Consider the following 13114-nt stretch of genomic DNA (forward strand, 5'->3'; position numbering starts at 1 on the left):
TTGTTTTTTTATAGTTAAGTTTTTTATTTGGATGTGAATAAATATCTGCTGGTGGCGCAGCGGCATAAATACACATGAAGAAGAACCAGAACAAACACGTTACATTCAGAAAGCTGCACCGACAAACAAAACGTCACATGATCCAAAGAGCTGCAGCTCGGACCGCGCCGCCGCCACCGTTTTGTGCTTCCTCCGTCACCAACGACCCGACTACTGGCCGGTTCTGACCCGACTTCTGAAATGATCCTCCTTTTGTTTTAAAGTTTGGATTTGGGAGAAAAAAACAACAAAAACAAAAAAACATGATTATTTCAAACTTTCAGCACAAAAACAGAACCGGACTCTTGCTCTCTGCATCGGAAAGCGTCTCGGCGTCCTGAGTGGAACGAACACACGCACACACACACACCTCACACATGGCATCAGCAGGGAGAATATTCAGGATTCAGCCAAATCTTGGGCCAGAACTTTACCCAGCAAGTCTTACTGGTTCTGGTGAAGGTCGTTGCAGTCGGTAACACTTCCTGTCACCTGAATATTCGTGCCTCCTGACTGCGGCTCGGTCAGAACCGGTCCATTCAGTCTGGCAGTGTCTCTTCTGATATGTACAAACGCCTTTATGTTCAAACGGTAGAGAGAAATAAGAGAGGAAATAATTGAAGTTTTACAGGAAAGCAGAGACAACAGTTTAACACCTGAACATATTTACACGTCTTATATACAGAACACAAAACCGTGTCAGGGTCACACGATGAACGCCTAATCCACTTCCTGTTTCCAGAATAAAAGCACCGGCACGTTTGATTCATGGTTGGACCCAAAGGAGGGAATAAAAACCAATTATTTTACTGGGAGAACAGATAACAGACATGATGAGGAGCTTTTATAGTGAAGGAGCCTTCAGGAAGTCACAGCAGGCCATCCAGGTTCTTCTCGGCGCTCTGCGAGTCAGCGGCGGCGGTGGCAGCGGCGTCCTGAGGGCTGTACTGGGTGTGGTAGTCTCTGAGGATGGTCACCACGTCGTGATGGCCGAAGTGCACCGCCTCGTCCATCGGCGTGTTGCCCCACCTGCACACAAAACACCGTCACCACGGAAATGGCGCTGGAACGCTTTCAGAACGCTTTCAGAACGAATGAAAGTTTGGGGCTAAAAATTAACAAAATGATAAGAAATAAGAAGGAAGGAAGAAAGAAGACCAAAGTAAGGAGAGGAAAAAGGAAGTGAAGAAGAAGGGGAGAAAGAAATTAAGAAGGAAATATGGTGACAGGAAAAATGAAGGTCAAAGGAAAGGAGGAATGATGTAAGCAGACAGGAAATAAACATGGTGAGGTATGAACTGGTCCTAAGTGTCTCTGCGTCCCTGGAGACGCTCCTACCTGTCCTTGGGGACCGGGTTGACTTTACAGGCCTCCAGCAGGAAGCGAACCACCTCAGCATGACCTGGAACACACCAGCAGAACCTCAGCCTCCATAACACACACACACACACACACACACAGCAGCAGCAGGAAGCAGCCGCTTCCACTTCCTGTCTGGGCCTGACCTTCAGCCGCCGCCACGTGCAGCGCCGTCCGGGAGTCGTAGTCCCTCTGCTCCATGTCCATGGAGGACAAAGCGAAGCGGCGCAGGGCCGACACGTCTCCGGTGTAGGCAGCGAAGAGAAGGTTAATCACCGACTTCACCTGCAGAGACGAGGAAGAGGAGAGAGACCTTCATCATCTGCTGTCTGCCAGCAGGAGGCGCTGCAGAGGAAAATCAGCTCCTAAATTTTACAGAAAAGCTACTTGTGTTTTATTTGCAGTGTCCTATAAACTGAAATACTTGGTAGTGTTTAGTGTTTCTGCAGCAGCAGCTGCAGCTGACCCACCCTCTGGTCTCCTCCCTCCCTGCGAGGGTCCAGCTTCTTGGCGAAGTGCCTCAGGTTGTCATAGTTGTGAAAGTTGCAGAGAGAAACCAGATCCTGCAGCAAGAAGAGCGACCCGGTTTCAGGATCCAGCAGGTTCTGCTCACCTAGCCTAGCATGAAAGCTAACTAGAACAGTAGTTTGGGTGGAACGTTTAGTTGGTTCGTTTGGGGAGGTTTGAATATGGAATCGGACCAAAGAAGTGAACTCTGGTCCGCCTGTAGACGTTGGTCTGTTCGGTTGAAGTGAACTCAGAAATTTTGAGATTAATCTCAAGAAATTTTCAAGTTTTTTTCAAAAGTTAAAAATCTCAGAAATTTTGACTAACTAAAAGCAATCAAATGAGGTCAATAATTTCCATTTTTTCTTTGGGTGCCCAATAGAACCGAGTCTACCAGACTACCAGAACCCGAACAGAACCGAGTTACCGTGCAGAACTGGATCCCTCTCACGCTGTTTCCCAGTTTGTCCAGTGGCGGAGACCAGCACATGATGCCCATCACGTTGGGAACGACCAGCAGAATCCCGCCGGCGACGCCAGATTTCGCCGGCAGCCCCACCTGGAGCAGAACGACAATGAGCTCCCATCTCCATGGAAACCAGGTAAAGCTTCGCGATCGATACTGACGTGGAAGGCGAACTGGCCGGAGAAGTCATACATGCCGCAGGAGTGCATCAGGCTCAGCGTGTTGCGAACCGCCTCTGGGCTCAGCACGCGCTCACCCGTGATTGGACAGAAGCCGCCGTTGGCGAGCGTGGCGGCCATGACGCTGGCGCTCTCGCAGGTCACCTCGATGGAGCAGAGCTGCAGAGAGCAGCCAGGTCAGGGAGCAGCTCCGGCTCCCACCGGGCCCAACCAGAACCAGGGACTCACCTGGAAGTAGAAGTCCAGGATGGAGGTCATGTCGGTTCCTTCAGGGAAACACTGTGGAGGAGAACTGGGTCAGAACCAGATCAGGACAACAACACTCCCTACAAACCAGCCACCCTCACCTTCTTCTCCTTCAGGTAGTAGCCAATGGCGAAGTTCCTGTCTCCGGACTCGCGCTCCGACTGGAAACTGGGTCACAAACAGAACCAGGCGGGTCCATTAACGCCGGCAGTGAACTGACCTGAGACCAGAAGGTTCTGCTGAGGAACTCACGTGGCGTTGCTGAAGCCAACGTACTCGTTTCCTGCCAGCTTGTTCATGAAGTTCATCACCTGCAGAGAAGGAGGAGGACAGGTGAGAAGGAAGGAAGGAAGTGTGAAATGTGGGGTTGAGGTAGAAAGAAAAGAAGGTAGAAATGAAAGAAAGAAAGGAAGGAAGGAAGCAGAAGGAGGGATGGGAAGAAAGAAATGAAATGTGGGGATGAACAGAAGCGACTCATACTCACGTAGTCGAACTTCTCGGCGTTGCTGGCTCCTTGCTGAAACACAGAGAACCCGGTCAGAACCAGCCGGCAGGAAGCAGGCGGACGTCAACAGACATCAGCTAGAGACACTACAGGGTCAAAGGTCATTCAGTGTGATCAGTTCAGGTTAGAAGGGGAAACTCGTCTACTCCAACTGTGATGTTAGCCTTGACTCAGCTCTGCGTCTCCATGGTTACTGGAGTAAGTGATGAGGACAGAGCAGCTGAGGAGAAAAACGGAGGTGTTACCACAGTGATGGACCTGCAGGGGATCAGCACCGCTAATCCACCTCGTTTGCTTTAGCCGCTGCCTTCATCCCTGAAGTTCTCTGAACCACTGAGGAATTACGCAGGAAGTGGAGGAGTCACTTCCTGTAATGAAACGGCTCTCTGGGGCTCCTGCTGATTTAAATACGACTAGGATCAACAGGTGGCGCTCTTGTGTTCTCCAGGCGGGGACAGAGAGCAAATCCCTGAGTGAGAACGAAGCGTTCAGGTTAGCAGAACCCAGAGCAGCTCCGTCTCTGCTGCCGCCCTCTGCTAATCCCCTTTTAGCATGATTCTCCAGAACCTTAATCTGGCTGGAAAATAATAATCTGCGGATCATTTCCATCTGACTGCAGAGGAAGTCAGGGGTCGGTCAGAAACGCCGGGGCTTACCTTGATGAGGGAGGTGCAGACGATGGCGCCGGCATTCACCATGGGGTTGTGGGGTTTATCTGCAGGGAAGCGTTAGCAACATTTCAGTGCTGCAGGTGGAAACAAGGCAGCTTAACGAGTCAACATCTGCAGGGTGAGGGAGGAAACTGAACATTTCTGACTGACACAACATCTGGTGGAGCTGGAGGAGGTTTAGAAACAGCTGCAGAAATCCACTGGAAACGCAATGAAGCAATAGCTAAAGTAACATTAATGTAATATTCTACTGTTTTCTACCTACTTATTATTTAGCTCTTTTAACTGATTAATAGAGACGGGATTAGGCAACATATAGCTTCCCGTACTTATAAACATCTCTGAATAATCCCTGACGTTAATTATTAAAACAGTGTGATTTATGTTGATGCTCTTATTTTGAAAGTCAACCAGACATGGGAGGAGAACGCCGCTAATGTTGGATCGCTAACACAACTGGCCTCCGTTATTACATCTATGTGATTTATCAGAAAAACTAAATAACTAAGTCAGTCTGATGCCAGAGAAGGAAGCTGAATGACAGATGTTAATTTCATCCAATCAGGTGGGGCCCTGTGATGATCTGTTCGTCCAATCGTGTTGTGCTTGATTTTGTTCGTCCAATCAGAAGTTGAGGCTCTTGTGAAACGCCTAAATGTCACATGGATTGATTAATAAAATACAATCCAGGGTCAGAGCAGGAAACTTTCTGCGAACCTTTCAGAGAACAAAGACTGGATTCAGAGAGAGACCAGCTGTGTTTTCAGCCGGCCTCTTATTACCGCTGGATCACATCTCCGTGGTAACGGAGCGATGACATGGATCCTCTGTATGTGAGCCAGCTTCCTGGGTTGGCAAACAGACACACGCTGACATATGAAACAGTAGACCTGAATGTGTGTGTGTGTGTGTGTCCTCACCGTCCTCGTTCAGGAACAGCTTGTTGAACCTCAGGCCACTGGGCTCCTTGCCGATGAAGCGGTGCACGTACTCGGTGCCGTGGTCGTGGACGGCGATGGCGTACTTCAGCGGCTTCACACACGACTGCAGACAGAAGGGGACCTTGGTGTCTCCAACTGTGTGCCTGGGAAGACGACAGGTCACACACTCACCTGCCTGTTACACACACAGCTAAAAACCTGAACGGTACCGTTGTCCGTCGACGGTGCACAGCGCGACGCCCCAAAGGTCGGGACTGAAGCGAGCCAGCTGGGGAATGTAGTCCGCCACCTGCAGGAGGAGACCAGCGTAGTGGCTTTATGTAAAACATCAGAGGCATGATGATGCGTTTCCTGTTAGCATACCTGCCCTCCTGACAGCTTTTTGCCGTTGTCATAGATGTCATTGATGTGGGTGGAGAAGGACTGGAAGTCTGGGATGACGAACTTCTTCCTGAAGGCCTGAGTCAGCAGGACGATGTTGCTCTGGACACACCTGATGCCAGAAAAGCATTAGAAATGGATCCAACTGGAACATGACGAAAGTGACGTTCGTTCAGGTTTCATAAAGAAAATAAACATGTTGTTTGTCTAATTTTAAAAAAGTAGAAATTGTACAAATGTTTCTGGATGGTGATTCTGTCAGCATGTAGCTCACCCTGACCCGAGTGAAGTTCAAACCCTCAGACAATTATTAATTGATTAATCATCAGACTTTGACCGGGTTCTTCACAGAAGCCACCATTTGTTTTTATGCTCCTTCTAAAACAATAGAGAAGTTAAGTGTTGCTGTTTGGTGATGTGACGCTCCATGCAGCTCAGCCTGACACATTTCTCTCACTCCTCCTCCTTCCTGCTGATCCTTCTCATGCGGTGATTACAGCACCTCTCTCTTCAGCTGGCAGAGAGAATGCTGCCTAATCCCTGCAGAAACAAACACCAGCAGCTCACGTGCTCCGCTCCGAGTCTCTGACAAGCTGGGCTCTAGAAATAAGCCGGCGGAGCAGGAAGTGATGGACGGCAGCCAGCAGCAGCCGGCTCTCAGGTCTGCTCCCTGCTGAGTCGTCATATGTCCCGGCTCACCATGCTGCCGCCTCCCAGCTGGCTCTCCTCCTGCAGGAGAGGTCCTGCTGTCCCAATGTTTATACAGATCCAGTTTCTCCTCTCATTGCTCTTCTTCTTCTTCGCTGCATCCAGAGGCTGCAGCTGGCGTGCAAACAGAGTATCTGCTGAATAATGCAGCAGATCCAGTGACCTTTTTTCAGCTGCAGGGACGATTGGAGGACTCCAGGCTGCAGTTAGTATTTTTAGGTGGACAAAGATGAAAGATTCATGCTGGCCCCAAAACAATGCAGCAGAGAAATAAAGCAGGAAACTGAGGCTGGAGCTTCAGTAACCCAGGCTGCAGCCGAGACAGGAAAAACGCAAACAGACCAGACAGGAATGTATGAATGACTAAATAAATAACTAAATAAATGATTAAATAAATGGGTCCATGTATGACTTGGAATAGAAAATAAAATTTGAATATTTTCTTTTCTTTTGTCACTAATTACTGAGATGTAAACAAAAAATATACAAGATGGAAAAAAACTGAATATAAAGTGTTTTCTTACAAAAAGCATGATTTAATTTTAAAAGGTTTTCTTTAAAAAGAAAATAACATTTAAATAAAACAATATTTTTTAAAAAGCATCTGTTTCTTCTAAAATAAAATGAAACACAAATTCTGGCAAAACCACTGGCTTTTTAAGACTACAAATTATTTTTATAAAGTAAAATAAAAATACTTTTGATAGCAAACTTTATAAAATAGAAAGAAGGAACTTCTTAAATAAAAATACACTAAAACCAAATTAGAAAAGGAGAATAAATAGTTTTTAAAACCAAAAGGTAGATAAAGAAGGAAAGCGTACTTCTTGAAGAGGTGTCGGTCCAGCGCTCCGTCTGAGGTCGTCTTCAAGGTGACCTTCAGCATCTCCATGCACTCCTTGAGCCGAGGGTCTCCGGTCCGAAGCCCCGTGGATTTCAGAGCCTGAACAGAGAGACATGAATGATCAGAGCAGTGAGGCGGATGGCGTCTCCGTCTGCGTCCTCTGGAGACTCACGGTGGTGAACTTGTGAGCCGGGATCTTCTCCTGTCCCTCTGCGATGGTGTAGAACAGCAGATCCTCCAGGCTGGGCAGGATGCCCGCCTTCCTTCTCCTGCAGGAAACACAGACAGGCAGCAACATGAGGGGGGTGGAGGCATGATGCTGCCACCGCCAGGCCCCCAAGGTCCGCTGGTGTCTGGGTGTTGCAGCACCAGCCAGAACAAGCTGCAGTGATGAAGACCTGGAGGAGTCTTCATCACACTGGGACGTTTCACCAGCTGCGTTTCCATTACAAATGTGAGCAAATCTCAGTTTATATTCTGCTAATGTTGAAAAAACATGATTTCACAATTATGGTGTTTCCATTAAATGATTAAAATCACATGTGAATAAGCTTGTTGATGCTGTAAGTCATTAAAAATCATGGCAGACCCGGATGTAAACTCCCACAATTTCACAATTCTATAGTTAATGGAAACGCAGCTACAGTGGAGGATGCTACGTGTTAGCAGCTAGCTGTTAGCGGCAGAAACTTCCAGCAGTTTTCTCCATCTGCTGGCTGATGTTCCCGCCCCACACCAGACCCCCCAGGGAGGAACGTTACCGTGGCGACAGCAGGATCTCTGCTATGATTCATTGCAAAGAGGATTTAGTCCGGCCTCACCGTGCCCTGCAAGGCATCATGGGAGCTATGACCTGCATGTTAGGGGAGGCAGATAGCCACGGCTTCAGCATCATGTTTCCAGTTTGTCTCAAGTCCAAACCCAAAGTGGGACTGATTCTACTGGGAAGAGTTAGTGGAAGGAAAACCAGTCCTGATTTTCTGTCTACATTTGTTTTCATTCCTGAGCCGCCTTCCACTAGGAGACAGGAGGTGTCTCAAAGACCTGTCATTTTGAGACACCTCCTGTAGTTCTGCAGAATATTTTATTTATAGCCAAAGGAATCTAATGTGCGACCTATATCCATTTTTTCACAGCAATTCAGATTTATTCACCCCAAAATAAAATCAGATCTGTCATTTCCATATGTAGAACTAAATCATTTCTGTTTTCAATCGTCAGCATTCTGAACGTTCATTTCATTCAACTTTTACATCACTAATGTGAAACATGCATCATAATTCTGCACCAGAAGAAGCCAGATGCTATAAATCAGGACGTAACAAAGGCTGAATATTATAATTATGAAATTATTGATCATCAAGATCTATGTGAATATAGCAGTCAATCTCAAAACAAATCTGAAGAGGCCTCTGACTGAAGACTGTTTCATTTGCTTTAGCTGCTCTTCTTTAAATCTGGATGTAAAGTTAGAACAGAAACAGATTAGGAGTCGTAACTCAGATATTACTGGAACTTTTTATTTAAAAAAAATCATTGTTACCATGGTTACATATCATAGCTGTACAAAAGTGAAAAGTTAAGAGCAAAAATATTTCCAGCTACAGAGAATCCAAAAAACAAAACATAAGAATAATAGTTCCTTCTAAAAAAAGAACAAATCAGAACTAACTATACAGTATGGCCTAGTCAAAGCCCAGAGCTAAATACAACTGAAAATTTGTGGTTGATGTTAACAGATGCTGTCCATCCAGTCTGACTGACACCTGCAGAGTCAGAGGCTGAATACAAATGCGCGCCACACTTTTCAGATTTATTTCAGCAGGAGTTGTTTCCCCTCCAACAAAATTTCTCATTTTTGATAAAAACAGGGACAATTTCTGTTTGTTTAAGACAGAAAATAAAGAAAATGTCTCAATTAAGTGAGGAAACTGGAAACCTGGAGATGCTGGCAGCCTGCTGGCTGACCTCTGACCTCATTAGTGAAGCCTGCAGGTCATAGTGGGTGAGTGGGAGGGGGGTTGAAGCGGAGCCACTGGGGGAAGTGAGCTATTTTCAAGGTAAAAGCAGCTTTCAGGAGCAGAACGTCTATCTACTGCAGAACAGAACCACCACAGAGTGGGAGAGCAAAACTTAGAGGAAATAAAATAGAAACATACTTACAAATGCAAAGCAAGCAGACCAACAACATGGAGAGAGAGATGTGCAGAGGAAGAAGAGTGAATTAGTGCGACACATTAACACATCGTTCATCTGCAGAAACACAACATGGACGACCAGCTGCTCTCCTTCCACAGATTACCACTGCAGATATCAGCCTGTTGGGGGCAGAGTGTTCCCCTCTCTTTCCCATTTTGAAGAGACACAGCTGGACTCCTTTCATACAGTAAAAGCCTGACGCTGTCAGACAACAACCTTCATCCTCAGAGTTAATCTCTAATCTGCAGCCTGGACGTTTCACGCATGCAGGGGGAGCTGCTGTATCCAATCATGTTGATGGAAAAATGTGTGGAAGGAAAACGTGCACAGGAAATAGTGATTGCACCATTAATATTACATTAATGGTGCATGCAGATATTCATAACTTTATCGATATATTTAGAAATCCTAATTGCACTTTCTGAACCATTCAAAAGGTTTGATGCAGTTCATTTTATTTTATTTGTATCAGTTTCAGTTTCTTCTTTATTTATTGTACATTGTCTGTAATACTGCTAATTACACTGACTGAGCAAATTAAAGTTGTTTTTACATGTTTGACCAACTTTGTGAAGCCATAATATATAATATACAAGATTAAAAAGTTATACAACGAAATTTAAAACCTGTGATTAACGTATTTAAGGTTAACTTACATTCTAAAATTTAAATGCCTTAAATGTATATTAGTGTTTTTAGGACTTTTTAAGGATGCATGGATCAGAGATTTACAACACCTCAGAGATTCAAGAGTCTCAGACAGATTGAGTCTTGAATCAGAGACATCAACTATTCTACCAGAACCAGAACCAGACAGCTGCTCAGTGCATTTCATTTGGAAATGGGTCTGGAGGAAGAGTGGAGCGGACCAGGATCTACCAGAACATTTTCGAGCATCTAAAGGAGCAGAACCACATACAGAAAATGCAATCTGGGTAGAAGGAGCCTAAACCAAGCTCATATAAATATAACAACCAGTGTGCAAATGAATCTAGATTATTTATAACTCTCCATTTGCGATTGCAGTATTGAAATGAATGAACTTGTCGGTGATACAACGAGTAGATGCAGCTGTAGTAACAGGGCTGCTGGTTGGACCCGGACGCAGTCATGCCTGACCTTCACCAGTCATTGAGTTGGTTGTTTGTGTTGTTATTGTTTGACCAGCTGCTCTCAGGTTGATGTCTAACCGAGTTTCCTCCGGGATGAAGCTAAACATTTTGATGATGATGCAGAAGCTGCTGGTCACGATTCATGGCTCGTCGCACATCACATGCTCCCATTTTCGGACAAGTCTGTATATTTTCGCTTTAGGTTGTTTTTATCTTGCCTGATCAGAATCTTGTCACATTTATCGATACTTTAAAATATATTTTTTAAAAATAATTTAACTGAGGGGTTTAAGAGGTTCAAACGATAACCCGGATTACTCACTTATCTGCGGAGGTGTCAGTGCTGGCTTCGCTGTGGCCCTTCGCCGGAGTGCAGAAGCCCCTGAAGCCGGCCTTCCTGCCGGGTTGCGGGGCTCTCCAGCCGCTGAGCGGACAGGCGAAGCTGAGGGCAGCCGCGGCCGCGGGCGGAGCTATCATAGCGGCTCTGACCGGCCACTTCAGTTGGCTCTGGAGCAACTCCTTCAGAGCTGCCGTCGAGCGAAAAGGTAACATTTTATGTTCGCCTTTGAAAACCGAACAAGTTTTCCGGATTGTATGGGGTCCAGAAGGGTGAAATAAACCTGGAAAAGTTAGTTATTCCTCCTGGAAACAGTCTCCTAATGGTTCTCCTTGCGACTCTACGACTCTGAATATCCACAACCTACCTTTCTCCCGGCGTGGCTATTCATTGGACAGTTCCGTCCCTTGGTTGCTCTGATTGGCTAAAACTTCTGTCAATCACCACAAAGCCCCACCTACTGTTTGACCCGATGTTTTCATCCATAAATCTGTCCACGCAATATTTATTACACCTGTCTACATACATACATGCATAAATCTTTATATTCTTAACAGTTTCAACAAATAAAATAACACAAAAGATGAAAAAATTCAGCTATATCCGGTTAATTAATGTTTTTATGACCACATGTTCTAATCTTAAACCCAAATAAGCAAATTACTTTCTGTAATTTTTTGCTCATAAAGCATAAGCAGAAATTTTAATTTGATTTACTTTTCACATTTAAAACAATAAACACAATAGTAGCAGCAAAGAGACGAAAAAACTAGATTGCATAAAAAAAACTGCTGTGAAATCAAGTCTTATATTTCAATTATCTTAATTAGACTTTTATCTTTAATTTTCTAATCGCTGAAAGAGGTCAGTTTATCCTGCCCTGCCACCTTGTGGGCGTTTTTGTTTCTGCATCCTAATAGTTATCAGTAACGTGACCCTTTCTGAGACTAAAGTGACATTAGCGCCATCTCCTGGAGAGAGCAGAGAATTAACCACCTGATATTCATCTGCACTTTTCGACAGCAATAAAATCCAGTTGAAACGAATTTAAATGTTTATTCTGACCTTTAATAACCCGTGTGGGTGATTTTGACACCCATAAACAAATGGCCTACTAAAGCGATTACTCACTGGAAACTATTTGCTGATCCTACTTTCTGCTCTCTCCTGGCTCTTATCAGGCTTTATCTAAATGTCGACATACAAACTCCACCCACCTGGACCTCCAAGGAGGATAAAACAAACCGATCAGAGCTGACGCCTCTGAACCTGGACATAAAATATTCATGACTTTGACCTGAAAACAAAGGCAAATAAAGGGGACTTCCAGTAAAAATTACAGGAATCTGTATTTTTGATCAACACGGAGACAAAAAAAAAAAAAAAAAAAAAAAAAAACCCCTTTTATGTGGAGATGCAGAAGAAGACGTGACCTGAGTTTATGCGCATGCAGAGACTTTTTTTCTGTAACCTCACTGCTTACCTTCCAGCTGATCAGTATCTGTTTGACGCTAAAGTTTTAATCTAATTCAGGTTCTCCATTTTGTCACATTACAACCACAAAAATTAAAGTATTCAAGTGTTTATGTCAGAAATTTCCTGCTTTTGGAGCTCAGAAAAGTTTTTCTAGAAAATTTCTAAGATTATTCTCAAAATTTCAGGTTTTACATTGTTTAATTTTTATTTTGTTATTTTTTTTGTTTGTTTGTTTGTTTTTGCAAATTTTTTGCCCTTTCAATCTTAGAAATCTCCTTGTTTTGTCCAATTTTTTTTTAAAAAAATTTTCTTTTAATTTTTGAAAATTTTAAGATTTTTCAAGAGAACTTCAGAGGGTTTTTTTTCTTCGCAAATTTTCCACTTTGTGAGCTCACAAATTTAAAACTTTTTCTAGAAGATCTCTGAGGTTAAGTTAAGCTTTTTTGGCGGAAATTTTTTTTTTTTTTTTTTCTCCTAGCTACAATCAATCTAATTTGCTGCCATAGAAAAGCATTATGTCCATACTTCTTTGTTTGGTATTTAACAGTATAAAAAAGAACACTGGTGGCACTTTTTAATCTAAAATTTGAATGTAGTGCTTTCTGAACCCGCGGCAGCTCTGAGGCAGTAAACAAAGGAAGCAGAGCGGGATCCCTGGCGGAGCCGCCCACCGCCGCTTCCTGCTACCTCCAAACCGGCTGATGGCTGCACATCCCTCCCACGCTGCTCAGCGGCTGGCTGGCTTCCGCCCACCACCGGTGGAGCCGCCGCCCACCTCCAGCCGTTGCCATGGTTACACATCCCCATCATCATCATCATCATCATCATCATCATCATCATCTGTGACTTGTGCTGGAAGAGGAGGGAGGAAGGAGGAGGAGGAGCGGCGCTCGGCGTGGGCGTTCATGAGCCGAGCTACTCTCCAGAGAAAATCTGTCTACGTATGTGTGTGTGTGTGTGTGTGTGTGTGTATGTGTATGTGTGTGGACGTGAGAAGGAGACCTGCGTCAGAGTGAGTCATGAGCCACTTTCACAATGTGTTGATGTGACGCTGATGCAAATCAGCCGCTCAGGGATTCATCTGCAGCCAAAGGAAGCGACCTGCAGCTCATCCTCACCTGCAGGATGTGTCCAAAAGGCCAAA

The 13114-nt window shown here is 44.8% G+C and overlaps 1 protein-coding gene across 2 annotated transcripts; it reads right to left on the bottom strand.

The window, feature by feature from the left end:
• On the bottom strand, positions 1-10865 carry LOC106961918 (glutaminase kidney isoform, mitochondrial). 2 transcript variants are annotated; one of them, XM_015056022.1, is made up of 17 exons: positions 10480-10865; positions 7019-7109; positions 6827-6945; positions 5277-5406; positions 5123-5202; positions 4893-5056; positions 3958-4016; positions 3281-3313; positions 3049-3107; positions 2898-2964; positions 2779-2829; positions 2533-2709; positions 2333-2464; positions 1869-1961; positions 1545-1683; positions 1378-1441; positions 1-1068 (listed from the first exon to the last, which is right to left on the bottom strand). In XM_015056022.1, the coding sequence occupies exons 1-17, from the start codon at positions 10707-10709 to the stop codon at positions 909-911; spliced, it is 1848 nt and encodes a 615-aa protein (XP_014911508.1). In that variant the 5' UTR covers positions 10710-10865; the 3' UTR covers positions 1-908. The 2 variants fall into 2 exon arrangements, with proteins under 2 accessions (XP_014911508.1, XP_014911507.1); XM_015056021.1 differs by having other exon boundaries at positions 7019-7115.
• Between the last annotated feature and the right edge of the window lie 2249 nt (positions 10866-13114).

The sequence above is a fragment of the Poecilia latipinna genome, unplaced genomic scaffold (genome assembly GCF_001443285.1).
Source record: "Poecilia latipinna isolate Pla-1442-1.1 unplaced genomic scaffold, P_latipinna-1.0 Scaffold1349, whole genome shotgun sequence".
Taxonomy (NCBI): Eukaryota; Metazoa; Chordata; class Actinopteri; order Cyprinodontiformes; family Poeciliidae; genus Poecilia; species Poecilia latipinna.

What these genes read in the sequence shown, in the direction of transcription:
- LOC106961918 (XM_015056021.1), bottom strand. Translation starts at nt 10,709, where the DNA reads ATGTTACCTTTTCGCTCGACGGCAGCTCTGAAGGAGTTGCTCCAGAGC. An exon ending in GACCGACACCTCTTCAAGAA is followed by an intron (nt 5,407 to 6,826) that starts GTACGCTTTCCT and finishes TTCTGGCATCAG; the next exon opens with GTGTGTCCAGAGCAACATCG. An exon ending in ACGCCGAGAAGTTCGACTAC is followed by an intron (nt 3,108 to 3,280) that starts GTGAGTATGAGT and finishes CCTTCTCTGCAG; the next exon opens with GTGATGAACTTCATGAACAA.